At 47.2% G+C, this 12960-nt stretch overlaps 1 protein-coding gene across 11 annotated transcripts in view; it reads left to right on the forward strand.

Moving 5' to 3' along the window:
* Positions 1 to 12960, forward strand: part of DENND2C (DENN domain containing 2C) — a 49031-nt gene that overhangs the window by 31367 nt on the left and 4704 nt on the right. For 10 of the 11 annotated variants that reach the window (XR_007774573.1, XM_050954281.1, XM_050954279.1 and 7 more), the window contains exons 7-16: positions 1748 to 1844; positions 2747 to 2791; positions 4306 to 4493; positions 8770 to 8879; positions 9530 to 9599; positions 10085 to 10162; positions 11062 to 11202; positions 11625 to 11773; positions 12380 to 12557; positions 12905 to 12946. Coding sequence is in view for 10 of the 11 variants with exons in the window: in XM_050954281.1 (XP_050810238.1) it covers positions 1748 to 1844; positions 2747 to 2791; positions 4306 to 4493; positions 8770 to 8879; positions 9530 to 9599; positions 10085 to 10162; positions 11062 to 11202; positions 11625 to 11773; positions 12380 to 12557; positions 12905 to 12946 (1098 nt within the window). In the remaining variant the exon portion in view is untranslated. The remainder of the gene's footprint in view (positions 1 to 1747; positions 1845 to 2746; positions 2792 to 4305; positions 4494 to 8769; positions 8880 to 9529; positions 9600 to 10084; positions 10163 to 11061; positions 11203 to 11624; positions 11774 to 12379; positions 12558 to 12904; positions 12947 to 12960) is intronic. The other variant, XM_050954282.1, reaches the window with a different exon arrangement.

A 12960-nucleotide genomic window follows, 5' to 3' on the forward strand; every position in this document is an offset into this window, starting at 1 on the left:
AGAGACTCAGAAAAGGCAAGAAAAGAATTTCAGTCCAAAAAGGCCAATTCTTTCTCAAGCAATAAAAGAAACCTTGCTGCTTTGAGTGCTCCCAGCATCTCTCACTGGTGACTGAAATCTGCAAAATTAGGAGCAATAATAGAAAACTTCTAGGTGAGAGTAACAGAGGGAAGGAAGCCTTCAAGTGAAACAGTAGCTCCTCTGAAGGGTGTCTCTCTGCAATCTCACTGTATTAACAGAAGGTTTCTGTCACTGCCCCAGAAAACCAGAAGCAGATCAGAAAACGAGGCGAGCCTGAAATTCGGCCTAGTTCACTGAGATGGGGGATGAGGGTTTGAGCTGGAGAACAGGTTCTGTTGGTGACTATATCTCCTTTTTATGCAGTGTGTGGGGACAGAAATAACTGGGCCCCACCCTACTACCTTTGCTGGGAGCATGTATGGATTCTTAACACTGGGCAAGAGAACTTGACCTCCCCACTGTGTTTAAAAAAATAAATCACCCCACTCTTGAATCAGAAATACCAGCAGGCTCTAACACTTAGCAACAAGGAGCTCCCTCCAGTCCTGCCTGCATCTTGGGTCACACAGTGCCTCAGGATGGCAGTGGAAATGCCTTTTAACATCTTCAGCACCAGTGATGTCCATTTCAGAAATCCTCGCGGGTTTGGTATTAGCAAAGGCGTTAAAAACCAATCAAGTCAACAGAAACCCAGCCACTTCTGCCCTGCATGTTAGAATGCTGGTGCCTTTCTCTCTTCTATTGCTTAGCCCACATACAGCAGTGGTAATGTTCAGGTTTCTTCTTCCTGTAGACTGGGTCCCTGTGGGGCAGACACAGCATTCTGTCCCCTCTGGGCATGCTAGAGTAGAGACGCTCCCCAACTTGCACAAGCATTCCATTCCGGAATGCCTTGTGTAACTTGAATTTTGCGTAAGTCGGAAATGTATACCTGACAATTACACGCCCCAAAAAAACCCAAACCCTCTTATTTCTAGCTTACTTTTTCTGTAAGTGTGGATTTGCGTAACCCGGGGTGGGGAGGTATCTGTATAGAAAATACAAATGCTTGGGTTTTTTTATAACCGTTCAGCTAAGGAAATGCCTTGGGGCAGTTCCCGTGTCTGTTGTGCTGTTACACACACAAAGTAGAGGACTTTGTGCTTTAGAGAACATACTGGGGTCTCAAATTGTCAGTGCGTTCTGCACAATCCAAGGAAACTAGGCCAAGCTACGCTGAGGAGCTCTGGCTGGGCTCAGAAAGGATTGGGGTACCTGCAGTTGCACAGAGTTCTGGATCCTTTGCAGAAGGCTTTCTGGAGGCAAATCCTACAGGATGCTGCTGCAAGTTCCTTTATGGCTGGTTTGTCTTGTTCGTAGCCTCAGACCTCCCTGTATCCTAGTCCCTGCTGCCTGTGCATCCTGCTTGATAAGCCAAACATAAAGCAGCTGGTCTGCTACTAGACCAGAAGTGCTGCTTGTTTCATTCCTTCTCCATGGTGCTCTGTATGTCTGACTCTTGTAGTAATTATTCCCAGTCCTGTTAGACCTGTAGAGTGCCCAGTATCCAGGGAGTGGTATTAACAGCATTGTGACCATATCTCTTTAGCAAGGCTTCTGCAAAGCCTTTCCTGAATGTGGTTGCATCTGCTGAAGGTCTTCTATATGCTTTGCAGTGTCACTGCCACCTGCCTCCTCTCATGTGCATGTGGCCTTTATTAACGTTTGCTTTCTCTTTGGATTCCAGCTTGTGTTAAAAATACAGGAGATCTTTGAGTCTAAACGTGGGAAGAAGAGGGTGAAGTTACTCGCTTATACAGGGAAAGAAGCTCCACCAGCAAAAGGTATGGCAACTGCCTGCACTGTTTTCTTAATTATAGACTCATAGACTCTAGGACTGGAAGGGACCTCGAGAGGTCATCGAGTCCAGTCCCCTGCCCTCATGGCAGGACCAAATACTGTCTAGACCATCCCTAATAGACATTTATCTAACCTACTCTTAAATATCTTACATAGCACACATGGGACATGACAACGGACATGTCTAATTCACAACACGCCACAGTCCTGTCAGCATAATGAGGGCTTCATACTGCAGCTACTGCTCAGAGAATGAGCAAACTTTGCCACAGCAGTTTGATTTTCACAGGTGCTGAGCTCCTGCATCTTGCACTGACTCCGGTGGGAGTTAGGTGTTCAGCATCTCTGCAAATCAAGCCCTGTACATCTCTTTAATCCAAGTTTGATAGTGTTACATAGGGAAGATCCCTTTCTGTGGCTGAGTCTTCAGTGCTGGGGTAGCGCCATGCTGAGGTGTTAAAGCTATTTGTCGTGAGGTCACCTGTTGCTCTCTCATGCTGCTTTCAGGTGGCCCTTTTGGGAGAGACACTTAGGAAACCAAAGAGGCTTTGGAACCGAACAGCTTTAAATAAAGAATACAAACTGTATTCAGCCCCAAAGTTATGCTAACTCACCTAGAGGGCTTAAATACCTATTCAGAATCTCCCTTCCTGGTCAATATGTCCCTGGAAGTGGTGAATCTGACTTCATCTCTGATGTTCTTTGGGATTTATATTATTACTAGCGAAGGGCTGCTTTCCTGAGACTTCTGTAATGAACAAGATGTCTAATGAGCGGCCCTACGTGGTATAGACTTAAGGGAGGTCTCGGATGCGGCCCCTTCTGCAGTCATAGGTGTCACCCACCTTACCATGGCAACTATGATTTTATGAAAGTCTTGTTTCAGGTGAAACCAGCGGGAATGAAAGTGAGACGGAGAATCTGCCGAAAAGTGAGTGAGTGAGTCACCGGGGCTGGTCCTATTGCCATAGCCTAATTAATTTTGGCAGGGCTATGTGGGATTAGCCACTCCTGAGGTTTTTGTACTTCCTGTAGATAATGTAGGAAGCTGTTATTCTTGTGTCAAACCAGCTGCTTGTGACAGTGAGATGAAAGCATCTGGATGGAACTGAGTCTGCATGTCGAGCCCTATGTGCCAGGTCTCAGCCTCTTGGGCTGTGCCACTCACCTGCCAGTCACCCTGGGGTCACTCCCTACTCTAAGTAAAATGCGTGTCTTGAAGTAACTCACCCTCATGGATTGTCTCTGGTGCTCAGAACTGAGCACCGTACCCCTTTTCTCTGTTCATGTTTGCCATGCTGTGAAATGCCCTGTTTGGAAGGGAGTCAGCGAGAAGTAGATAGTTTGGTTTCTTGGCTTGATGTAAACACTGGTGGGACAACCAGAACTACAGGCTCAGATCTAGGCATTCAGTGCTGACTGATCTGCTCTAGTTGGCACAGAAGGGATCTGAGCTTCCACTTCCCAGAGTTGGGAAATGAAATAGTAAAAAAAATTTGCCTGCAGCCCTGAATTTACTACAGATGAATCTGTCTAGCATGCCTGTTAATGTGATAGCTAGGTGCTGGAAGTACCCAGTGATAATGAACCAGTTGGGTTGATTTAAATGTTTCCTTCCCGTAGATGATATACAAAAGCCCATAATTTGGGGCTGATGGCAAAACTCCATCCCACTGTGTTGGGGAGGAGGTGGTAGGCTGTTTTAAAATAGAGCAAATGAGTCACCAAGTGAGTCTAGCCGGATAGTACAAACCCACAGAGCATGTGTCAGACCCTTTGCAGCCCCCTGGCTATGCCAGTGTTTCCCATGCGTCTTATCGGGAGAATCTGATGCTGTGTGGGACAGGCTGGATGGGGTGGAGGGGAGGAGATGGATTCTACCTCCATTTTGAATTCCCTTGCTGCTGAAGTTGTTACTCTTATGAGTGGAGTGTAGCAGCATTATGGAGATTCTCTCCCCCCACCCCCCTGCTCCCGGCCACATGCTCCATTGACAGAATGAGGCCCCTTCTCACAGTCTTTCCCCATCAGCAGCCCTGTTAGCACTCAGACACATGAGTTCTTCGGTGCTGCTAGAGGTTAGGGGGAGTCTCTGGGCCATGACAAAAAACCAACCTATGGGGCATTGAAGGTGTTGGGCTACTGATAAAATCCACCAGGCAAAGGGGCTGGGGACATTACTGTGTCTCTGTGGGTGCTTTGTGCTGGTGGGAACTGAGCTGGGATGTCCTGCTCTGGGAAGGAGGCACGAGGCTCAATGTTGGGACCTGACGTCCATTCCAGCTCTGCCACTCACCTGCTGTGTGACCTTGGGCAAGTCCCTTCACCTCTTCACTTGTGAAATGCAAGTAATGAGACTTCCCCTTGTTTAAACACTTGGAGAGCCTCAGATGATCACAGTTACAGCCCTAGCCTCCAGTCACTGAATTGGTCCTTCTCTCTCAGGTCACCACAAACGCCTGCTGCAAGTACAGTTGACCTCCAAGAGGAACCCACACTATCAGACCCTGGAGCGGGATCTGATTGAATTCCAGGAGCAGCAGCTGTTTGAGCTTTTTGTGGTGGTGTCCCTGCAGAAGAAGCAGTCAGAGACGACGTACACCCCACAGGTCATACAGCAGTTCCCCAGCAAGGTGGGTGCCGCGCAGACGCCCAGTCCTGTCAGCTTCACTGTATCTGCTGATTTATTTTTCCCTCCCTCCATTTCCCTGGCTCTATGCAGATGAGCAGAGCCAGGATGTCCAGTTGTTAGGGTTCTAACCGCCTGGGTTCAACTTCTGGCTCTGCCACAGACTCTGAGTAAGTCACCCATCCTCTGTCTCTCATTTCCCTGATGACAGCACTTCCCTACCTCATAGGGTTGTTAGGAGGAAAACACAGTAAAGACTGTGGGATGCTTGGGGCACTATATTAACGGGACCGTAGATAGATAATCTTCTCCTGGAAAGGGTGAACTTCTTCATCATTTATATATGACCAGAAGGGGCCATTGTGATCATCTGGTCTGACATGTGTAGCACAGGCCACAGGCCTTGGTTGAATTAACACCTGTTTGAACTACAGCACATCTTTAAAAAAAATAATTTTTTTATATCATTTATCTATCCAATTTTAATTTAAAAATTCCAGAGATGGAGAATCCACTACTACAACCCTTGGTAAACTGTTCCAGTGGTTAATTACTCTCGTTAAAATTTTGCACCTAATTTCAAGTCTGAATTTGTCTAGCTTCAAATTGAGGCCATCGGATCTTGTTATACCTGTGTCTATTAGCCCTCTGTTATTGAATTTGTTACCCGGGTAGATACTTGCAGACTGAACAAATCACGTAACCTCTTTGTTAAGCTAAGTAGATTGAGCTCCTTGACTCTTTGATTATATGGCATACTTTCCAATCTTTTAATCATTCTCATGGCTCTTCTCCAAACCTTCTCCAATTGAACAACATCCTCCTTGAGCTGTGGGCACTAGAACTGGACATAATATTCCAGCAGCGGTCACACCAGTGCCAAATACAGAGGTAAAATAACCTCTCTAGATTTCTATGCAAGATTTTCCAGTTTTTTTTATATCCAAGAATCATATTAGCCCTTTTGGCCATGGTGTCTCACTGAGAGCTCATGTTCAGCTGATTATTCACCATAACCCCCAAGTCCTTTTCACAATGTGCAGCCAGCCTGTGCTGCTTCCCAGGAGAGAGTCCCCCAGTTTGTAAGTTTGGCCTGCCTTCTTTGTTCCCAGAGGTATGATTTGACATTTGGCCATACTAAAATGCATATCACTTCAAGATTTTCATGGGGAAAATGTCCTCTCCTATGACACTTGCCCTGCTACACGCAAAGAGGGAGTAGCACAACCCAATCCTTGATTCTTACTGAGCCTGCAGTGTTTGAACCTGTTGTTTGCTCTGGAGCCTGTCAGAAGGTGAGGAGTTTTCTCTTCTCTCTGGTCTCCTGAAGGGTGCTAGTAGAAAGTGATTTAAATGCTGGTCCAAAGAGAGTTTTACTCCAGTTGTTAACCTTGCTGCTTTAAATCCTGTACATGCATGCAGCCATTCCTTCCCTTTTTGAGTGTGGCGATAGAGCTGGGAGAACAGCAGGGTCCAGCATGTAATTAGACCGTGTGTCACTTGGAGCAGTTATTAAACCTGTTCTGGCTTTCACATGAGAAGGGGTAAAGCTGCTGTGCAGAGCCCAGGCAACAGTTAACTTGGGCCTGTCCTCTGCTGCACTATAAACAGTAATTTACCAAGTTCCTTTTGTAGTATGGATACAGCTGGGTTTGTGTTGTGGCAGGCTGTATTCTGCTTCCCAGCACATGGGGCTTCAGGTGCATTTCCACAGAGTGATCTGATACTGATCCAGTGTCCTGGATGTGTCAAAACCCACGAAGAACCTAGTCTTAGTGGGACAATCACCCCTAGAATCTGGTATTGTGGGTGGGATTGGCAGGGAATAGAAGCACACTCTTCTCTTGCAGTTGCTTATGCTGAGAGAGAATCAAGCCCAGGAGGGGTTTGGGTTTCCTCTGAAGTCATTTGAACTGAAAATGTTGCTGCTGAGCCCTTTTATGAAATGAGAACTGCTCTCCCCTCTCCATGCTGGCCGGGCTGGAAGAGATTATTTGTTTTTACTTCTTGTGGAAGGTGCTCAGATACTAGTGACAGGGACCTTCTCAAAGCCTGGGCAGACAATAACATCTGAAAACTCTGTTCAGTGTAGGACCATGGAGCAAACTACAATTCACCTCCCTATAGATCTGACATTTATCACCCTTCTCGCTCCTTGCAGTTCTGGTCACACCAGGGCTAATGTGAGGGATCTCTAAGGCTGCCCTTTGCTACACATTCAGATCTGAACATGCAGAATGAAAGCCTTGCTGTAGTCGATAAGTTTGCTTACAGCTCTGTAGCTGGCATAGCTGGTCTCAGTTTTGTTCCATTTGCTTTACGCGGCTTTTCATCTTGATATTTGGAGAAAAAGAGAATGAAACCCCATGGAATCTAGTTGCTGTTTCCCATGTGGCATGAGTCAACACATCCCTCCTTGTCTGTGTATCAACAGCAGCCAGGATGAGGTCAGTCTAGCTTTGGCTCTACAGCTGCATTTCCTCTCCTCTCCTGTGGGCTGTGTCAGCAGTGCACCATAAGATACTGTGGATTTTCAAAGTTTCCAGAAAAGAAGTCTCCCTGCTTCTTGCAAAAAGAAAAGTTATTGTTGGGAATTAGCGTGCCCTTTCCGTAAGGGGTGCAGTCATCCCACCATTATGGGAGGGTAACTGGGGCTGCAAGAGAACCTACTGTGTCCAGAGCGCCAAGGGTTTGACATGCCCTTGAGAGGATTATGGTTAAACAGACTCGGTGACTCACGGAAAGGAACACTGCCAGTCCCAGAGAGCAGGCTCAGTTCAACAGGGTGAAAATGAGCGGCGCTGATAAACTCCCAATATTGAAAGGCAGTGAAAATGTGGTCTGAGTGAGTTCTTCCTCCCTGTGACCATCAGAGCATTTGGGGAGGGGCAGAGCATCTTCATTCCCTACCACACTCCTCAGTGGATCAATTCCAGTCTGCACCACATGGCTGTTGGCCTGGTTTTATAATGATACTGACAAAACTAATGATTTTCTCAATGTCTGTTTACCCTTTGCCTGATTTAGAATATTTTGTTGAATATAACCACATTTACACAGGAGGGTCTTTCATGCTAGGATTCATGAGGAAATGTCATACCAGTAATTAGGGAGCACTGATTATACCTTGGGTGCTGTGATTTACAGATTAGTCTTAACTCCTAAAAATAGCATTGCTCCCAAGTAATCTGCCTGTCCCCCTCTTCCATGGGCTGCCTGGGGTCAGCAAAACTCCTGTGCAACAGGCATCCTTTGGAGACCAGCCATGCTACCTTTCTAACCTGTCTTATCTTGTGACACTTGAAGTGATGTTGAAGTTCCCACTGAACTATGTAGTGATTGAAGTGTGACTCCCAAATATGACGTGCATTCCTTGGAAAAGACCATATGGTTTTCTGTCTCTCTGATGTTTCCCATAAGTGGTTGAATCCCTTACTCCAAATGCAGCTGAGTCAGTGGTCCCACAAGGAAGCACTAAAGGAACCCCCCTCTGTCCTTCCTGAGCAGCTCTGAAGGTGGAGGTGCTCCTGTTCTCTCTGAGGGACTTTGACTTGGGCTGAGTGGAAGTAACCGCAGTACCTGATGTCAAAGAATTTGTGCCCTTCTCATCTCTTAATGGTGCATGAAACCTTGCTCCCTTCCCTCCCTTTGTAACAGACCATAGAAGGGATGTACTCTCCTTACTGTGCAAACTGGGATCTCAGCCTATTACAGACACAAGTATAACCTTGAGAAGATATTTCTGTTCTGTGTTAGTATCATGGCATCTCCTCTCAAGAGGACTGAGTGGGACAGTCTCACCCTGCAATGATCACTAGGGGGAGCTCTCCCAGCTTTATTCCATTATAAGCTGGGAAATGCAGCTAAGCTATATCCTCAGCTAAACCTATTAGGCACAGGATGTAGCAAAAAAAAGTCTGTTCCATTGGAAACGTGGGACCAGGAATTAGCTCTTCTCTTTGGGGAGCTGAGCGTTGAAACTGTTTAATGATACATAAGTATGTACCAGACCCATAAGAGACCTGGGCTGAATCTGTTGTCAAGGCTGAACAGGGACTCTGTGCTTTGAGCTCCATGGAGCAGTATGAGAGGAAGCTGGGAATTTGGTGTAGCCAGAGTATATTCTCCTGCAGTCCCTATATCAGGCTTTTGGGGGTTGATGCACACAAGCCCCTGCTGCAGGGTGGATACTATGCCTATTAGAGTGAATGCTGCTGCCATTGTTCTCTGTGATCCTGGGAGAACTGCCCTGTATAACAGCCATGTGTTACCTTTCCCAGCCCGAGCATCCCTTCAGGCAGTCAAAGGATACCGAGGAGAGGCTAAAGGTCATCCCCAAGTTCTGCTTTCCAGATCCTAAAGCCTGGCTTCCAACATCAGAGCTCAAAAGGTAAAGGCTGGTGTTGTGAATAGATCCTGGTTGCTGGGTTCCTACTGAAGTAACTGAGAGACATGTGGTGCTGGTGCTGGGTTTGTAGGCATCTGCCAGCCACTCTGGCAAAGCCCAGGTGGCTGTAGCTGAATCAAGATGAAATGGAGGAGATAGGCCAAGGGAAGGAGAACTTGCTGGAGGTTTTGATCCCAAAATCTAAGGGAAGATGAGGTGCAGGGGTGGTCCCCTCCACCCCCTGCAGGGCCATATCTCTAGTCATCCGCATTCCTGCTACTCCCAGCAGAGCCTCTAGCTTATGTAGAGTCTGCAGCACTGTCCCGGGGTTAGTTCCTGCCCACGTTGGCTGCTGCTATTGGTGCTCGGCAGAGTGGAGGAGCTTGGAGACAGCATCCTGATGAGGAATCTTCCGCAGCCTACAGGCATCCTGTCCCGCTGTGTGTGGGAGAGAAGGAATCCAAAGCCAGGGAGCAGCTCTCTAGGTCTCCCACATTGAGATCAAAGGGCTGCAGATGGGGTGTGGGGTGTTGCACTTGCTCCACATTACATCTGCCCCTGACTGACCTGCTCCCCTGTGAATTCCCCCCCCCCACCCCACTGTCAGTGAATTGCATGGTGAGTCTGACTCTGACTGTTCTTGGGCTCCCCAGTGAAACCTTTTCCTTCGTGCTGACAGGCGAGGATGGCAGCCGCTGGTTCGGTTACTGCAAGAAGCTCTTGGTAAGCTGCTGTTTGTGAGACATGCTGCTATAGAGAGGGTCCACACTGATAGGGGTGGAGGGTTTTGCGGTCCAGCTAGGACCTAGATCAGCAGCAGCTTGTTGGCTAGGTGTGAGCTGCATTGCTCTCAACGCTGGTTCTGGGGTTACCAGCCCTCTGACAGAGGGTAGAGCAGCAGTGTAGAGGAAGGTGTGTGGTGTTATCAGTATCCTGTGGCACACAATGCCTAGAATGTAGTGTGTGTGTGTGTGTGTGTGTGTGTGTGTGTGTTTGCGCGCACAAGAGCCAGTTCTTGGGACTCGTTACTTTGAGTTTTTTGAGTGCAGAGGGATTTGTAGCGAAAAGCACACGGTGTGAAATCCAATCACATGGGCTGAATACGTTGGGAGGCTACAATATCACTCAAGCACTGGCATGGGCATTTGCTGCCTTGCTTCCCTTGCTCTGCTACAGGTGTAACTTTCTGCGTTCCCCTTGCCTTGTAGCCAGAAGGGAAAGGGAAACGGCTCCCAGAGGTGTACTGCATGGTGAGCCGCCTGGGCTGCTTCAACCTCTTCTCCAAGGTGAGTGAGCAGCCTACCCCATGCGCTACAACCTGTCACATCAGAGTCAGACCTGTGCCTCTCAAAATGCCTTTCTAACAGTTTGAGAGCTCCAGGAAATAGCTGAGCTGCTGCAGTACAGCCTCTAATAGCATTGCTGCATCTGACAATAGTAACCTTGACCCAGGGCAGGTTGGTTCCTTGCTGCATGTTACCTAGTGCTTTGTCTAGCCCAGTTTAAATGACTCCAGCACTTGGCAGACCGTTCCACAGCCAAATCCACTTCAATCTCAGGAAAAGGTTCCTAATGCCAAGTCTTAGTGTCTCTTCTCTTCATGTCATCTCCTCATTCCTACTTACATGCCCACAGGGTGTGCAAATATCGGTTAGCCGCCATGTCAGTGATTCTATTCTGACTGGTTTCACAGCTCTGTAACTAAATATCTGTGACCACTATATGCTTGTCTGGGAGGAATCAGATATTCTGAACAGATTGTGAAGAGGGGAAAAAGGAATGTCTCAAAACTGAAGGTATCTGAGGCTGCTGGAAATCAGCCCATTAAATTCCAGCAGCAGTTTTATTCCCAAGTGGGCGTGTCCCTCCTATGATGGGAGTTTTCTCAGCAATGTAATGAGATTTATTGACCATGCTGGGGCCTACAGAGCCAGTTCCTTGCTTCCATTCATGGTATCACCAGCTGATTTTTAACATTGTCCACTCTCTGTTGGCCTTTTGGTGTCCCTATGTGACACATCTGTGCAGGAGCGCTCCCCTAGGTGTGAGTCAAGGTGTAAATCTGGATTAGAGCCCTGATTATTGGAGCTGCAGTTTGTGGTCAAACATCTAGGGGTATTTTTCACCCCTAGTCCTGTCTTGTGCTGCAATGACAATACAGCAACCAGAGATTGTTTTCCTGCAGATTCTGGATGAGGTAGAGAAGAGACGAGAGATGTCCCCAGCCTTGGTGCACCCGTTCATGCGCAGTGTCATGGAGGCCCCTTTCCCTGCTCCTGGACGCACAATTACTGTGAAGAGCTTCCTGCCAGGAGCAGGAAATGAGGTAACTGTGAAACCAGGACTTGGCTGCAGATCTGGGTTGCTGTCTGTATAAGGTGACAGTGTGTGCCTGGTATAGTGGTGCTTGACTGGTTTGCTGTTGTGCAGCGCTGGCTGTAGATTTCTCAAAGTGAGGATTGTTACTTAGTCTCCACACAAGTCACTGGAGACGCATATGCTGCCAAGAAAGTTAAATTACAATAGAAATGACTCTTGAGACTTTTGTAGAGAAGGAGTGAGCTCAGTACCTTGCACCACTCTCCAAGGGTGAGACAGAGCATATGACACTTGTGAGCCTTTGCATCCCACTTTTGGTAGAGCATCCATTGTTTTGTTTTCAGACACGCTTCCAAATCCCCAGGTCTGTCTCTGCATTGCAGTCTCGCTGTGCATCTCTGACTCCTTGCATCTCTGCTTTGTTTTCAGGTCATTGAGCTCTGCCGTCCGTTGGATTCCCGGCTGGAACACGTGGATTTCGAGCGCTTGTTTAAGTGCCTTAGCGTCTGCCATCTGATCCGGGTGTGTGCCTCTCTCCTGCTGGAAAGGAGGGTGATCTTTGTTGCGGACAATCTGAGGTGAGAAATGAGTCAAACACATCTTGCTTTAAGAAGTTCCATGTTTCCTTCTGCTTCTGTGCCCTTCTTCCTGAACAAATCAATGTTTTATATTTCTTTGAAACAGTTGCCTTTTAAGAGCTTCCTGGGGCTCTGTGTGTGCTAAGAACTTAAGAGTGCACAAGTTGGCCAAGGTTCCAGGCATGTGGGTGTAGGATCTTCAGGCTGCCCTGGGCCCCATGCATATGGACAGTCAGTCAAGACTGTGTTTTTCATCCTGCATGTGAAAATTTAACCTGAGTTTTAACTGCAAACCTGTTAAAAACTAGATCAGAAGTGGAGTCTAAATGGTGCACTTCAAAAGGAGACAAGGGAGCATTTAGTATGTGACCGAACAAGACAGACTTTGTCAGCTGGTGTGTGCTGCTGCTGCTGTTCCCAGCTCCCTTTTGAAGATCAGGATGTGAATAAGTGACAGTGTAAATGGAGACTTTAGGCTCCTTCTCAGTCCTGGTGTGTATGAATTATGTTTTCCCTGAGTACTGGGCACTTGTCACTTAACTCTGTAGCTGGGATCTGACCATTTAACATGCTGACAATTCATTAGGTGGTTTTTTCTCCCTCTAGCACCTTGTCTAAATGTGGCCATGCTGTGGTAGCAACACTTTACCCCTTCACTTGGCAACACACCTACATTCCTGTTCTACCAGCATCCATGATCGATATTGTCTGCTCTCCAACCCCATTCCTTATTGGCATTCTTTCTTGCTCCTTACCGCAGCTCCAGGACCTGCCCATAGAAGAGGTGAGACTTGGGGATGTTACAAAGGAAATGCAAGGGGTAGTTCAAATGCTGCCGGCCTACCAACCATGTGGGAGGAGTTCTGTGGATTGTTTTATTTTGCAAACATACTAAATTCTCCCTTAATACGGTGCACACAGAATCTGTTGGTGACTTGCCAGCCACTTATCAATGTTCCACAGGCTTTTATTTTCTAAATTCCTTAATTTTCACTGTTTTGAAAGACTTAATACGTTTTTGTCTGTGCGGCTTGCGTGGTTCTGTGACTGGTGCTTTTCTCTCTATAGCTGCATAGTTCATACTTGAGCTAGGCATAATAATGGTTAATGTGTCTGCTTCTTTTTCCCCAGGTACTGATTGTTGATCTTTGTGCTGACAGCTTTCTGCAACAGGTGAGTGAAATAAC

This window comes from Gopherus flavomarginatus, chromosome 5 (genome assembly GCF_025201925.1).
Source record: "Gopherus flavomarginatus isolate rGopFla2 chromosome 5, rGopFla2.mat.asm, whole genome shotgun sequence".
NCBI lineage: Eukaryota > Metazoa > Chordata > Testudines > Testudinidae > Gopherus > Gopherus flavomarginatus.